Source organism: Melozone crissalis, unplaced genomic scaffold (genome assembly GCF_028551555.1).
Source record: "Melozone crissalis strain CALT ecotype California unplaced genomic scaffold, PUWL_Pcris_2 ptg000033l_1, whole genome shotgun sequence".
Classification (NCBI taxonomy): domain Eukaryota; kingdom Metazoa; phylum Chordata; class Aves; order Passeriformes; family Passerellidae; genus Melozone; species Melozone crissalis.
The window spans coordinates 16,603,090-16,618,857 of NW_026535811.1; the positions used below are offsets into that span (position 1 = coordinate 16,603,090).

At 41.7% G+C, this 15,768-nt stretch overlaps 1 protein-coding gene across 2 annotated transcripts in view; it reads right to left on the minus strand.

Moving 5' to 3' along the window:
- Window positions 1–999: 999 nt before the first annotated feature.
- ABCC9 (ATP binding cassette subfamily C member 9) overlaps window positions 1,000–15,768 on the minus strand; it is a 69,402-nt gene continuing 54,633 nt past the window's right edge. Inside the window, exons 29-39 of one of the 2 annotated variants that reach the window (XM_054282240.1) lie at window positions 14,881–14,983; window positions 12,549–12,650; window positions 9,631–9,751; window positions 8,531–8,661; window positions 7,864–7,942; window positions 5,391–5,499; window positions 5,069–5,172; window positions 4,208–4,341; window positions 3,879–3,941; window positions 2,130–2,309; window positions 1,284–1,369 (exon numbers count right to left, since the gene is read on the minus strand). In XM_054282240.1, the coding sequence (XP_054138215.1) occupies window positions 2,172–2,309; window positions 3,879–3,941; window positions 4,208–4,341; window positions 5,069–5,172; window positions 5,391–5,499; window positions 7,864–7,942; window positions 8,531–8,661; window positions 9,631–9,751; window positions 12,549–12,650; window positions 14,881–14,983 (1,084 nt within the window). In that variant the 3' untranslated portion in view covers window positions 1,284–1,369; window positions 2,130–2,171. Of the gene's footprint in view, window positions 1,370–2,129; window positions 2,310–3,878; window positions 3,942–4,207; window positions 4,342–5,068; window positions 5,173–5,390; window positions 5,500–7,863; window positions 7,943–8,530; window positions 8,662–9,630; window positions 9,752–12,548; window positions 12,651–14,880; window positions 14,984–15,768 lie in introns of both variants that reach the window. The other variant, XM_054282239.1, reaches the window with a different exon arrangement.

Below are 15,768 nucleotides of genomic sequence, written 5' to 3' on the forward strand. Positions count from 1 at the left end.
AGTGTTCTTCCTAAATGTTGTAGCAGCAGGTGAATAAGAATCACCTTGAATATTACCAGTGAAACTGATCTCTCAAGCTGTACCTTGAAAATATGCCTGTGAAACTCCTTCTGGGTGTTTACTGCCCATGGGTCGGGATCAAACTATGTGTGAAAGTCAGGTGTAGACAACCTTTGCAAAGCTGCCTGATGTAAATATGTGTCTAACTTCATCTACATTCTTGAGGATATAGCAATAATTTGAAAATCACACGTCCTTGCACTAGATCTGATTTAGAGGTAGGCCACAAATATATAAAGGAAAATAAAATTTGTCCCCAAATAGAACTTGAAGGACTAAAGACATATAAAACAATTAGTGGTTGGCTAATTACATGCCATTTTAAGAAGAATATTTTAGTAGACATGATTAAAGGATTGGCTAATATCAAGTTTATAAATTCAGATCAATTTTAATACAAAGTCTTGAGATACTGTACAAAATTCCTCTATAAGCCTATCAAAGCATGCATAATCATAGGATGATTTGAATCTTTAGTGAAAGTTGGAAGAATGAATATGGATTTAGGAACTGACTGTATGAATAAACCATCATTGCACTGAAAATAGTTCTGTCATGACAAAAGTGTGCTTACTAAAGTGAAGGACAGGAAGAACGTCCTTATTCCTGATGAAATTCCTTTCCCTTATTCGCTGCCCCTCTGCTACAACTTGAAGAGCAAAGTTTATGCCTTTGGAATGCAGCAGATTGCCCCAAGTGTTATGGCCTTGGATGTTTTTCCTCATTTTTCCCTCTGGGGACAGAATGCATCTGGGGAACCTCTTGCTTCCTTGACAAACTGCACGATTTGATTGCTGGTTCCAGCATAACATATGCAGTTTATAAGATCAGTGCATTCTTTTTCTCTCTTTAAACAAAAATAAAGTCAATAAAAAGTCTAAGGAAAATGACAAATACTCGGGAAGTAAAAACTTCTCCCTCCGTGTATGCATGTGTGTGTGTGTGTGCATGTGTGTGAAGTTTAATAGCTTTGAATAAAGTGACATTTTTATTGCTTCAAGGCATACATATATTGCAATAGGCTTTATTATTTTGAAAGATGGAAGTGTGAAGAAATAAGCTCTAAAAAACAAAACAAGACAAAAAAGGTAAAAGTGATGTTACACTGAGTAGAAAATATTTGCATTTCATCTGTTTAAAAATAAGCTGTTAAAATGCATTGTGTGGCTGTTCACATGTCAGCCCGGACAAAGGAAGCGAAGATGCCATCTTCCTGGGAAAGCAGGTTCTCAGGAGTATCATATTCCAGAATATTCCCTCGCTTCATGACGATGACCAGGTCTGCAGTGAGGATGGTGTGAACCCGGTGCTGCCACGAAGGAAAGCAAGCAGGTTTTCATTTGGGTAATTCTCTCTAATGGGCCTCATGCAAGGCAAACCCCATTGGGGAAAGGCTGTCCTTGTTTACAGCAATATTTGGAATAGATCCTTTTACTTTAATCTGAGGAGATCTTCAATTACTTTACAGCCTCTGCCACCAAGCCTGAAAATACTTAAGCATGAGCTTCACTTTTTGCCATTATGGACAACACAGCTGTTGGAATCAATCCTATGGCACCACTGAAATACATCTTCCCCTGTGGGAAATAGGGATGAGAAGCATCCTGCACTGTCAGGTGGCTTAGCATCCTGCTCTGCTCCTTGTTCTCTGCACCCCAGCAGTCTGCTCTCCATCTGCCTCAGGGTATTCCTGGGCTATTGCCTTCTGTAAATCCCTCTGAGATTTAATTTGAGTGTACTCCAGGCAACAGTTTAATCCCATAAACTACAGGTTTGAAACCAGTTTGAGCTTAATTTCAAGGCCATATGAATACAGCCAGTCAGGTATAGTGTGATATTTCACTAAAGGGGCTGAAACTCAGAGATCACTTCATGGGTTGGATTCCCTTGACATGGTAGTTTCAGTGTCAGCTGCATGTCCAAGATTTACATATGATCCACATAAACAGTCATGAAATTAAACAAACCCAGGAACCACACAAGAAACACCTTTTTGCACTGTCCTCTCAGAAGCTGTGCAACAGAAAGGAAGCAGAGTGAAAGGAAACTAAAGAGGTAAAAATAACTACCAAAGAGCCAGAAGTCCTGTGAACAGTGTGGACTGAGAGAGTCTACTTGTGAGTCTTCACCAAAGTGGTGAACAGGCCGTCCTCTTTGAGGAGTAAGTTTGAGGCAGTGTCACATTCAACTAGAAAGCCCTCAGAAAGGACTAGGACAATATTGGCATCCAAGATGTGAGACACACGATGCTGGAAAAAAGAACAGAAAAACAGGTGGGTGAAGGAAAGATCAGCTGTGAACGAGGAAAGGAAGGAATGAAGCCAGCTCCGTGAGGAAAGCTAAATATTAATGTGTGCTGTTTCACTTGAGACACTGACTTTGGAAAGGCAAAGCTAAAGAAAAGTGAGATTCCAGCCAGAAGGACAATAAGCATGGAACTGAAGGACAACAGCGTCACCACCAGAATCTTCAGCATTTACACAGCCAAGAACCTTGGAGCACATTGTAAATGGGCTGGGTTAAGTGGCTTGCCTGACACAAACTACTTGATGACAGGCTTGAAACCAGAGTCCAGGAGGCCTGACTGTAATCTCTAACCACAGGACTCCAGATTCCAGACAAGGCAAATGAAACAGCTGTTGAAACGCGTATTTATCTCGTGGAAAAAGCCTGTTTGTTGACTAATGCCGCTGTCACAGGTGGAAATATTCTTAATGGTGTCCACCACATCTCTATGCACGTGTATGTATGAAACATGTATGGATATAGGGAACTTTTGGGCACTAGAAGTAGCAGGAAAATGGGAAAAAAATATCATAAACCACTAGCTGAAAAGATATTATTCTGGGGGGTAATTCCCATTGATTCTGATGCCTTAAGTTTTAGCTTTCATATATTCCAGATTCTGTACTGCCTCAGTGTGTAACTCTGAACTTCATATAAAGTATTAGCAAGTTCTCTTCACAGTTTAGTCAGACAAAACAATCCTTTTCCAGCCTGAAAAGCAAGGACACTGTTGCAGCTTCAGGCCCCAAAACTACCAACAATGGTGAATTGAGGAGAGCAATGTGGGAAGATGGGCTTGCATAACCTGAAGCTGTTACTGGACATTTAACCCAAATATGTAAATGGACCAAAAAGTATAAAAGTGTGAAAATTCGTGACATGATGTCCATCTTGGGTGGAGCCATGGCCAGGATCTTGTACTGCTCAAGGTATTTCCTTTGAAGGCCTTTTTAATAAATATCTATCTTATTCTTTAACACTGTCTAGCCTCCGGTAGCCTCTTTGGACATCAATTCCAGTTTTTAAAACTTTTATTGTAAACCCAGATTTTTATTCCAAAGGAGAGAAAAGATAACCCAGCTTGAGAAACCGCATCAAGAATATTATAAAATCTCAACTCATAAATTTGTGCAGTGCTTGTAGGCACTACACATACATAGCCTTCAGAGGCAAAATTCAAACCTAGATTTTGATGCAGCTTTCAGTAATGGTTAAACCATGCATTTGCTTTCAATTTTTTTGTGAGAATAACTTCAAATTTTGTTGGAGACAGTGCAGATGCTGAAGTTCCCTGTAAAGTCTTTGTTCAGATCCAAGTGTTTTAGTTTGATAGCAAGACAGCATTTACTGCAAAATTTCAGGTTGATAGTAAGTGTCTGACTTGTTCTGGTATCATGGGAATATTCTGGCCTTGTGGTTTAGTTCTATTTTGTGATACTTTTAGTTTTATGTTGTGGTGTTTAACTGGTGAAGGCCAAGGTTAACTGCCTGAGGAATGAGGAAAAAAGAGCTTTTTCTGGCTTAATACTTACCGCTATTGTAACAACAGTGCGGTCGGCAAAGGCAGTCATCACAACCTTCTGCAAGATGTTTTCCTGTCAGAGGAAAAGGCTCACTCCAGTTACTTCATCCTGTTACATTCTAATTCACATGTTTTTAAGCATATTCCACACTATCTCTTTCCCAGCGGGGAAATGTCACACCTGTGAAAGCAGGGGTTCTCTAAAGCATTTTATTTTATCCTGAGAAACAAAAAAACTGCCAGCTTTTTCTGCTACAGAGATCTCACACTTTGTGGCTGACACTTAGGGAAGATGCCTTTCTCCTGGTAGATCCTTAAGTAGCTAATTGCTGTACTCACTGTGGCCATGTCAATAGATGCCGTGGCTTCATCCATGATGAGGATGCTGCTCTTGCGGACAAAGGCTCGGGCCAGACAGAAGAGCTGCCTTTGCCCTACACTGAAGTTTTCCCCTCCTTCTGTGACCATGGCATCTGTAACAAAACCAGTTCCTGTGAACATCTGAACACCTCTGAAATGCTGCCCCTGAGAGCTCTGTTTGTGCACTACTCCAGGGCCAAGTAAAATCCCCATAAAAGCCAATAACCATAACCTTGACTGACCAGTGGGATGGAGGGATACCAAGAAAAATGAGCACAGCCTCTTGGGAAAGGAGAAATAGATCACTAAACAAACAGTTGGCACAAATTGTTAGAAAATCTGGTAGGCTGCAGGGTAATATCTTAGTAATATTAAATATACTTAATATGGAAATAAATATGGAAGTTTCCTTCATGAAATGGATCTGAAATGGCAAGAAAAATACTCTGTCAGAGTTTACAGCTCTACTTGCAGAGCCAGGTTCTGCTAAAGGAGGTAAAATTGTTCTTCTTTCTCCTTACTAATTATCCCACTGTGATTATAGAATCATCGAATTTTCTGAGTTGGAAGGAGCCCACAGGATCACCAAAATCCAGCTCCTGGCCCTGCACAGGAGAGCCCCAAGAATCACACCATGATGCTGAGGTGTTGCAGGATTTTTCCACAGTGCATGGGAAACTAGACTATTCTTCAGCTTTTCAATAAAAATATTCTCTACCATGAAGAGTGTCTGGCTCTCCTACATGATGATCCAGAGTGTCAGATGGGATGGATCTGTTTATCTGTGTGCATGCATGACTCCATTATTGGGCCATGATCCAGAGATTGGTTCAGACATACCAAGGCCTCCTGGCAATGACTTGACCATGTTCTTCAATTGAGCAATCTCCAGAGCTTCCCAGAGTCTGTCATCGGTGCACTTGCATTCAGGATCCAAATTAAAGCTGCAAAGAAAACCGTAACAGGAGTCTTGTCACCACAATTACTTTCAGGTTTTCTGCAAATTAAAACCTTGGCACTGTGTGTCGCTTGGCAGACTGTGCAGATGGATTGAGCTGGGCTAGGAAGGTTCCTTGGCTGTTCCATCTTCTTCTGTCCCCCAGCTCCCATGACAGGCAGACTGTGCAATGCTGCCTGCCACCCCCTGATGGCATACACCTACCGGATGGAGCCACTGAACAGGATTGGGTCCTGCAGAATGATGGAGAGCCGGGACCGGAGCGTGTGCAGAGGCAATTTGCTGATGTCTATCCCATCAATCACTATCCTCCCTGTGTCAAACAACACACAGAACACCTGAGGGAATTGCACAAAGCATGTGATCCACAGGTAGCAGGTGGAAAGGTGGAACAGCCCCTCTGGGCTGGTCTCTGGATGATGGGACACTGTCTCTGTGAGCTCTCAGCACTGTCAGACACATGGGGAAGGTGACTGTATCTAATTACACAAGCCAGGGATGTCCCAGTTTATTAGTGATACTGCCCCCTTGCTCTTTTCCTTTTTCTTCCCTCCACCCTCCCTTAAAGGAAATTACATGTCTTCCCTTCTGTGTGATTAATGGTAGCACCAGAAGGGTAATTTATTATGGGTCAATTATGCCAAACAGAGCAAGAACAAGAGCAACTTATGTTGCTGTGCCTTTCTTTGCTCCTCTTGAATTCAACAGCTGCTGAAGACATCTCCTTTGAGAAGGAGCATAATTTCTTTTGCATAATACATGCTTGTGTACTGGGGGTTGGAAGTGACAGGGAAGGGATAGGCCAAGGCAAACTGAATGAGGATATGGTGAAGGCTATTTCCATCAGTCACTTCTGCAGTTTTTATGTGGATTGCTTCACTAGGCAGCTGCACTCCTTGCTGGGATGTACTTAACATTCATTTCATCAGTTCTCTCTCCCAGCAGTGAGAACTTAACCGTGAACTGGCAGGCACATGGATATTCAGAGCTTTGTAAAGGTGTCCCTTCTGCCATTCCCATTATCATGACACTGCATTTTGTAAGTTGTTCTCTGTTCCAGTGGAAGACTTCATTGCCCCCCTAGCTGGACTGCTTCTATTATTGTAGTTTTATGCTTTCCCTATATGGCCAGAAGAATCAAGATTTTATCTGTAAGGTTCAAAGTCCAAATCAGGTTATAGGACTTCTGCTTGAGACATTGGTGGTTGCATAAACTTAAGCAAGTCCTTTTCTTCACAAACATGAATATTAGAGTGGGTTAGCAGTAACTGAGGTAGAATTAGGCAGGAAAAATTAATATGGCATGCCTGTGGAATAGGGAAATTTTGATAGAAGCATATTTGATAGAAGCCAGGGTGCTCAAAGAAAAGAGGAGATGAGAGAACCTAATGGAAAAATTAAATTTGAGAGGAGCTGGGAAACTGGGAAAGAATTGAGGGGTGGTTAAGCAAGACACAAGAGAAATGAGAGGTTGTTTGAACATTGAGCAAGAGAAGGGAAACACTAAAGAACAAAGCAAAAGCTGGGAAATAAAACAGGACAGATAAAAATTTAGGGAGATAATGAAAACCTAAGGAACAGCATGAATGAAATTTTGCTTCTAGTAAAGTTACTCGAAATCTTATTATGTAACTTTTATTAGAGTCAGGACCCCACCCAGGATCAGCATGGAGGCCAAATATGGATCCAGCTGGGACAGGGATGTGCCCAAAGGATAAACAGAGCCTGATTAGAAAAGGCTTAGATGTTTCCATTGGGAAGAATCAGGGATACAGGAGAAGGAGACAAAGAAAATATACAGAAAGAAGACTTAAGTAGAAGGAAACTTCAAGCTGGCCATAAGCATAGTTATTATTTCTTTGCATTATTTGTAAATCCAGGAATCATGGTCATGAATCAGATGCCTGTGACCACAGACATGTATAGGCACAGAACCACAACAAAAGCAAGTATTAGCTGCATCAGATTCACTTATCCTCCCACATCCTACTGTGCTTTCTCTGGCAAACATTCCAAGCACAATGGCTAAATTAGAAACATGGAAATTTTTGAAACAAAAAGATGTCTAAGATGTCTTTCTAGTGGTTTTCTATATTCCCTCAACAGCACACATGTATTTGTATTATAAATGCTGAAAAGCAGTCCGTGCCAATTAGCTGGAATGGGTAAATGCTGCAGGAGTGAAAACATAGCAATATATTTCCAATCCTTGAGTCAAATTCTGCTGCAGATAAGGGAAAGCATAATAAAATAAAAAAAAACCAAACAAACAACAAGAGAATGGACTTGTTGAGTTCTAGTTTCTACTCTGCTAATATTTTGACAGCTATAATAAGTTAATGCAGTTATTCTTTAGGCAAACATTTAGACACTCCAGAGAGTTACTTATTTTTTGTCCTGTCTGAAAAATTGCATATTGTTTTGTCAGACCATATGCAAATTTTTTTTAAATTAGAAATATAATCTGTGCACAACATTTCCTGGGAGAACCAAGTGCTATTTGCAATAGGGCACTTTGTACTTTGAAGGATCAGGCATAACATTTCTAATCAAATATCTTCTGAGCCAGAGAACCAGGCTATAAACTATCAAAAAGGCTCCTTGCTTCTTCTCAGGAAATAAGGGGGGAGCAGTTGAGGAATGACAACATATTCCAGGGAAAATGGAAAAAACTGACCATCAAAAATGTCCACCATTCTGAAGAATGCCAAGGACAGGGAGGACTTGCCGCTACCAGTGCGACCACAGATCCCAACCTGCAAAAAATGGAAGGTGTCACTTACTCGCAGAGTATTTACTCACTTACTCTTTACTCCTTACTTACACCTGCAGTTCTTTTGGGAAAGCTGCACTGGATTGTGCTGCTGGTGAGTAGAAAGGTCCTTCCCAAAGGCGGGTGGCACACCAGGGAAAACACAAAGCAGCACACCAAGCATATTCCCCTTTTCTCCCCCTCATCACGAGGACTCATCCCGGGGGCATTTCAGCATTTTGACATGGATACCAATGACACTCTGTGCTGAAATGTGAGATACTCTTGTGTTTTTACACAGTTCAGTCTGATATCCTTCTAATTTATCTGCCATTTAGACTTACTGTTAAGCAAGGAAAATGGACTTGGAAAGACATGGGATAGCCAGAAGAAAAATTGCTCCCAGCCAAGAATAAGCTTTTATCAGTGTAAGTTTTTCATCTGTGCCCAAGGACCTCAGAGAGGACTGTAAATGTATATATCTGATAATGCAAGTTGTTAATCTTGTTCTTCTGGCACTTCAGAAAGGAAATCTCAGTAATGAAGAATCTGCACCAGAATGAGGATGATGGGCAATTGCTGGACATGGTACCTTTTGTCCTGGTTTGATATAGGCCTTCACATGCTTCAGAACAGGCTTCAGGTTGTTTTCATAGCGAACACACAAATTTTCAATCTTGATTTCCCCCTCCTGGGGCCAGTCTTTAGGGACTTGAGAGGGATCTGAAATAGTTACAGAAAAACAAACTGAAATGAGTGCTGCCAGAGGGTCACCCTTTACAACAGTCACCTCTCCCCCTCTCTCCTGCCCGGGCACTTTCCTTTAAGCCACTGGAAATACAGAGCTGCAGTTCCCTGCCAAGGGGAGGCTGAGCTGGGAACTGCCTGGCAGGCACTTGGCTTCCACATCTCCACAAGTAGGGAGAGAGGGCAGATACTGAAGTGTCTCTTGGCACTGCAAGAGGGACAAGCCAAAGGAGCAGAGAACGCGGTGTCAGGGCAGTGTTAGCATGGCCTTGGGTTAGTGACCGGCACAGGAAGGGCAGCTTGAGGAAGGAAGTTGTTACTGCCACACAGCATGAGCTGTTGACATTATCACAGATCTTGTTTAATCCTGATTTGTGAATACACAGCAGGTTTTGTCTCTGGACTAAGGAGCTTGGCTTTCCAGGGAAGCTTCTTGACCTATGAGCCATTTCTTGCACTTCAACCACTTCTGAAATAGCAATCAAGGCCAATTTGAAGTGTGTGGAGCACAAATTCCAACATGCAGCTCAGAGAAGAGTTGCTGAGGTCTGCTTGCCAACGTGGCACTATCTTTAGTCCCCATCTGCTAGAAAGATCAGAGATTTTGAAGCATGTGACATTTCTACTTTTTATCCTTATTTTTGTTTTCTAAATAACTTACATGGATGTTTTGTCATCTCGTCTATAACTGTGGTATTTTTGATTGTACTACAGAGTCCTGCTCTGTCTCCCTGACACTTGATAGGATTTTTTTTTCATGTTGACTAATGTGAATAACATATTTTCATAGCTTCTCTTAGCTATCCTTGTCACTCACACCAGTGGCAGCTGCTACACCTCAGTGAGAACAGATTTTGGCCAGAGAGGTGTGTACATTTTGCATGACCAAGTCTACCATTCTTTCACATTACCATGTAAAAGCCCCCAAAAAATTAAGAACAATACCCAGGTAGCCTTCGTAGTTCTCTGATTCCATGTTCAGGAAGCTGTGTACTTTTTTTACTGCACCCATCTGCACTTCCAGATCAGCCAGATTCCTCACTACCCAGTTCAGGTAGTTGGTTATCTGCATCACAAAATGAAAACAAGGACAGGGTTCAGCCTTCTTTTTGTTCATCTACCCATCTGGAAATAAAGGTTGGATACATTTGTGAAAATACCTGGCCTGATTCAACACAGTGGGTCTCTTTAACACTACAGTAGCTCAAGACTCAGTGCAACAGCATCAAATCCATAAGAAGCCAGTCATACTCCAACACAATTAGCCCTGAGGCAGCAATTTGGTGCTTGGTATTCTCATCCTTGTTTTTTGAAGGAGAAATATGGAAAAGTTGTACCTAAACTCTGACTGATTGAGGGAATCTCTTGTTTACTAATCTGATCTAATAATCAGCACTGAAAGGTGTCTCCTTTAAGCACACAAACAGAAAAAAAATCAAAATTGAAAATGCTGTTTGGAAATATTTTCTATTATGTATATTCTAATCTTTCAAAAACTGCAACTAAAGATTTAGAAAGTTAACTATTTGCAAATATATTGAAAAGATTTTATGACAATTTCATTTCTACATATTTAGATAGTCCATTTCCCTCTGTGGAAAATATGAGAAGTTTGTAGCATTGAAATATATGAGTGAAAAAAAGTGTTATCAGTTCAGCAATATTTTCTTCCTGGTTTTTGTTCTCATTTGTAATGAAAAGGATTTTATCAATAGTTAAATCAATAGTAAAGGTATTACTTTTAGTAGATAAGAGTTGATTATTAGTTCTCTAACAATACTCAGTAGCTTAGAAAAACTCTTTTCTAGGCAGGACTTACTGTTTAAGACTGCAAATTGTAAATCTGTTTCCTAAGTCTGTATTTAGGTGCTTCTGTAAAAAAGAAGAACTGATCTTATTAGGAAGAGTTGACTGACAGGGATTTTTAAAACTTGAGATATTTTACGTACCTGAATGAAGTTTTAGAAACTTGAAAATAAAAGCACTCTATGCACAAACGTATTCAGAGAAAGGCTTTGCCATTTTTTCTGGTGACTGCCAAATAAGGACTTTATTAAGAATAAATCACCCAGTCTCACTTCTTTACCACTAACCTAATATTGATTCAGTAATCAAACAGTAAATAAATTTCAATGAGATTCAGCAAAAATTGTGGTTAGTTTAGAGGACTTGGCTGCTTGCTTTATCCTTAAGATAGAGTTCTTGATGGGGTATTCTCTCCTTTATGTTCAGATACCTGCTTATTTGGTGTCCAGCTTTTAAGTTAGGAAGTTACAGAAATGGGAAAGTTTGCAGATAAGTAAAACACTGTGGAACTACTGCTTGCAATGGCAGGCTGCTATTCTAGATCTGGCAGATTTGATAACACAACCTTGCACCCAAAACTCTGCCCATTACCTCAGGCTTCATCACAGTTGTGCCAAGGAGTTGGCAGGGTTTATAAAAGAGGAGAGAATAAATTCAGGATGTCCACTGTAAACACAATTGCAGTACAAACAGTTTGCTCTCATCTAGGTCCAAATATCAGCCCTCTCTCAGCTGCAAAGAATAATTATTAAAAAAAAAAAAAAACTATCCCAGGTGAGACAGGTAATGATCCAGCTGCCTTCAAAAGTTCATCAGGGTTATTGTGGGCAGGAGGGAGAAAGGTGATCACTTGGTGCCTAAAGCTCTTCTTCACCTGTTGTGCCAGACTTCAGCACATGCCTGTTTCACACCAATGAACTGTTTGCAAACACAGGCTAAAAACAAAGAAGCCAAGGATGATGCAGACATCCTGACGCTTCCAGATCCCTGCTAATGAAGCACCATTACCAGGAATGTTTTCAGAGTGAAGCTAAAGCCCTGGGACTCATTTTCAGTTGTTGACAGATTCTCACACTGTTGCAACAGCAGCGCAGAGGGGATCTAAGGTCTCCCTAAGGCAGCTGCTGAGGAATTTCTGTTGTGGCCATGGGCTCACCAGCATTTATGTGCAAAGCCAGATCTCAGGGTTAGACCCTCACCTTTATCCCTTCCTCATACTAGTGCTTCAAAGCAGACAGATTTTTGCCAGGCCAGTCATGGTTTCAGAAGTTCTTCCTGCCACTATCATCATCCTGCCTTTGTCCCCACTCTCATGGTTCATTCAGTAATATTTTGTCCCAACTCTTGTGCTTGATTAATGAATACTTCTACTCTCTGTGGTGATTGTCATTCACTCTGTGCTCATGATGAACACTCAGCCTCTCTTGCAGCCAGGTACACTAAAATACTGTTCCTTCACACTGCTAATGACAGTGACAGAATGAACCAGCTGCTGGACCACCACAACCTTGTCATCCTTAAGTCCGTCTCCTCTGCATGCCTACTGCTACCTGGCATGATGAACCATGCCCACAAATGTCCCAATCCCCAGATCCATTCATAACTGCATGGACAATCTTGGGCATCTCAGTAATTTCCCTCCAAGGGCAAAACCCATAATTCTGTTTCTTCAGCAATTATTTTATTTGGTCTTTGGTTAAAGATTACCCAGATGATGACAATCTGTATTTCCTGGCAGGTTTTGCCATGTAGAGGTGGAAACAGTGCTGTGTTGTACAAAACAGAGTGCACAGCAGGTCCTCTTACGCATTTTTAATTTTCCTGCTCCACTTGGGAGCACACAGGGCCTGGGAATGGTTGTGTTTTTTTAATTGGCTCATAAAATCTGAAGCAAGTCCAAGTTGCCCTGAACTCTCTCAACTTTGGCTTGAGTCCATTATTTGCAGGATTCTTTTTTTTCAAGATTAAGAAAGCTGGGAGATGACAGTGTACACATAAAAATATTATAAAATTAATGTGTTGGTCTGGAAGTTCTTACACTTGGCCTTGGCACATACCGTCAGAGCATACAGGAGACCCAGCCCCACAAACCCCGAGTGTGGCCCTTCGGTGATGGAAGTGACAGCAGCAGTCAGGACAATACAAGCACCCAGATAATCCTGGAAGGAGAGACAGGGGGACAAATAGGAAAAAATGCAGCAGCCAGAACATTTCTTTACCTGTGGAGCAGTTATGCTTTACTAAGAATTATTTATGTAATGACATCTAGCCCTTAATTTTGGTTTGTTTTTTTCCCCTGGAAGAGGTCATGGTTGTGATGCCCAAACTGAAATACTCAAAGCAACTTGCTGAACACTAATGAAATAGGCCAGTAATTGCTGCAAATTCATTTGGGCTAAGGCATCCCATGGTGTCAACCCCAAAAGCAGCAGGGATAAAAAATCTAATAAGCATATTAGAAAAATCATGAGAAGGATATAACAGTGACAACCCTAATTCCCACCACTAAAACAAATCAATTCCACTCTCTGCACTCTCCTTCAGGTCTTCTCAACTATGGATCTGCCTCCTCAAAAAAGGAAGTATCACTGATTTCACAAAGTCCAGGAAGGCTTTTGGTAAAATTTATACAGGTCATGCACACATTTTATTGGCAAAAGCTTTGCAAGAGCTGGAACCAATTTTCTTGATGTTTACCTCAGGTTTGAAGCATATGCCACATGTCATGTTGTGGAGTCAAGGTGCTGATTAATGGGATATAGTTGGTATTCCCACTCTCCCACTGCTGCCTGCATTACATTTACTTTGGATCACATTTTCTATTCATTTTTCTCCTCTTGTCTCATAATACCATATCAGGAATCTTTCCTTCTGAGATTTGAAATGAGGACTGCCTAGTTCATCTGTCTAGAAAATTATGAGCAGAACACAGACTCAAATTTTAGGGGAGAATGGATTCAAACTGACAGAGGGGGGAGTTAGATTTGCTATAAGAAAGAAATTCTTCCCTATGCGGGTGGTGAGACCCTGGGACAGGTTGACCAGAGAAGCTGTGGCTGCCTCATCTCTAGAAGGCCAGGCTGGATGGAGAACTGAAAAACCTGGGATAGTGGAAGGTGTCCCTGCCCATGGCAGAGGTTGGAACTGAATGGGCTCTAAGGTCCCTCCCAGCCCAAATCATTCTGTGATTCTGGGATTCTGTGACTCACACTATGGAGCATAATGGTCTTGAGTCTCCATCATCTGCTAGGACAGGACTGAAGAGCTGCTATTAAATCTCACAAAGTTTTTAGTGATCTTAGTATCACTGTGCCATTAGGCAGAGCTAGATGAACTATTCCTTGGCAAGATCACATTATTTCTAATGCTCTCATGAGGCAAAGTGTATTCTTGGACCAAATTCATTCTGCATGTAAGCAAGTCTAAGACTGTGAGATATTATCAGGCTTCTTCCAAGATTGGCTGTTGCTCTGTTATTTATCTGTCTTAGGTTTGGAAGCAATTTCAGCTGATCTTGGATGCTGTAAGAAGCTGAAAGTTTCAGGAACAAGGGAAACCTTTGCCATCATAAAAAATGGAGAATAACTTCATTGCTCCAACAGGAAAAGAAGGTGAGTATACAGCCTTTGATGTGAGGATTAACCATGCCTGTTGCTATTTATGTCCAGCAGAATCAGGCCACTGCTCTGTTTATTCACTGTTCTTTCTGTTTCAGATGAATAAGGGAATCACAGTTACTTTGCTTGCCTCTTCTTGCCTTGCTGATCAGGAAAGTCCCTCACAGAGAGCCCCCACAAAACCCAGGGCCTATGTCACTGTCACGGGCTGCATTGTGCCCTGCTGCCCATTTTCTTTCTGGAGTCTAGTTATGTGTCTTTCATGATATCAAACAATAAAACCACAAACAGTATGGCCCTGCAAGGGTTTAGCTTACAGCTGTGGGATTAACCCTGCTGCTGGAGAGATACTTCAAGACCTGGGAGATCAGTGTGCCTAAAACAGCCCTGGCAGAAGGATGGCATAGTTCATAAAGCCACTGAAAAGTCATGCTCTGCCTTGAAAGTAGTTCCTGCTGTGGCAGGTCGGTGGATGCTGCACAGTAGTAGAGAAAGTCTTGTTTGAAGTTATGTAAATGTTTGTTCTTGCACTCCCTTCAGACGCTAGACAGCACAGCAGCAGAAGATGAGGCAGACTTGTATTTTCTTACTCCTGGCCAAGAAAGCTGAAAAAACCCTCTGGGTTCAACATAACAATCCTGATCTATTTTAAGGAGCTGTGTGTATTATCTCCTCGCGAGATTAATACTCGTTATTATCTTCTCTGCATCAGGCAAAGTCTCTGTTTGCTTCCAAGGTTTCAAAACCATGGCTGGGACAAAACTGAACGTACCGTCCTGACCTCCAGCCATCTGTTGGCAGCTGACAGAAATAAGTAGGCAATGTTGTTCGTGTCCGTCAGCTCCAGCATACGTTGTTTAAATCTGGCTTCGTGCCTGCCGAGACCAAAGTTGTTACATTACAACACATTACGCACTCACACACAAAAGGGTAAAGCCTTAACTCTGCTCTGCCTTCCCTCCCCCCAGCCCAAAACTTTTTGCCCTTCTGTTTTTGCCAAAGTTTGGGTTAAAAGCTCTTCCCTAAGAACGCACATCTGCTGCCACAGCTCCCCAGAGCCAGAGCGACATGTGGAGTCAGGATTTGATTGACAAGCAATTCTGTTGGACTAGGGTTTGGACCAGAGACTGTCCCCTCAAAGAAATTGCAATGCCAGGGTGCTGGGATAGGTTTTGTTTCCTAGAGCTGATCCACCTTTTATAGCTGTGGATTGTAGTCCACTCCTCCCACAGATGAGTGCTGCTGTGGCCACTCAGTTCCTCCTCACAGGTCACTAGCAAGGGCAGAGGGCTCACCCATCAGCTTAAGTCTGATTTCAGAAGTTACCTGGCCAGCTGCAGGGCTCTTCAACAGGGGTGACATCCCTAAAGTTTCAACTAATGTGGATGTAGACTGATCTGTAAATCAAACCTTTCAGCTACTCAGCTCAGCTGTTTTCTCAGCCAGTCACACTTTGCCTAAACAACTGAGAAAGTACAATCAGGGAGAGCTAAGGATCACCTCTAAATTAGAAAAATGAGTGGTGTTACCTCCACTGCCACTTGTTCCTCTCTCCCCCACACAATGCCCATCACATTTAAAAAACAGTGCAAGGACGCCAGAGTGCTGAAGAGCTGAGGTACATTTGGGAGGGCAGGAGGAAATCTCTATTATGTTAAAT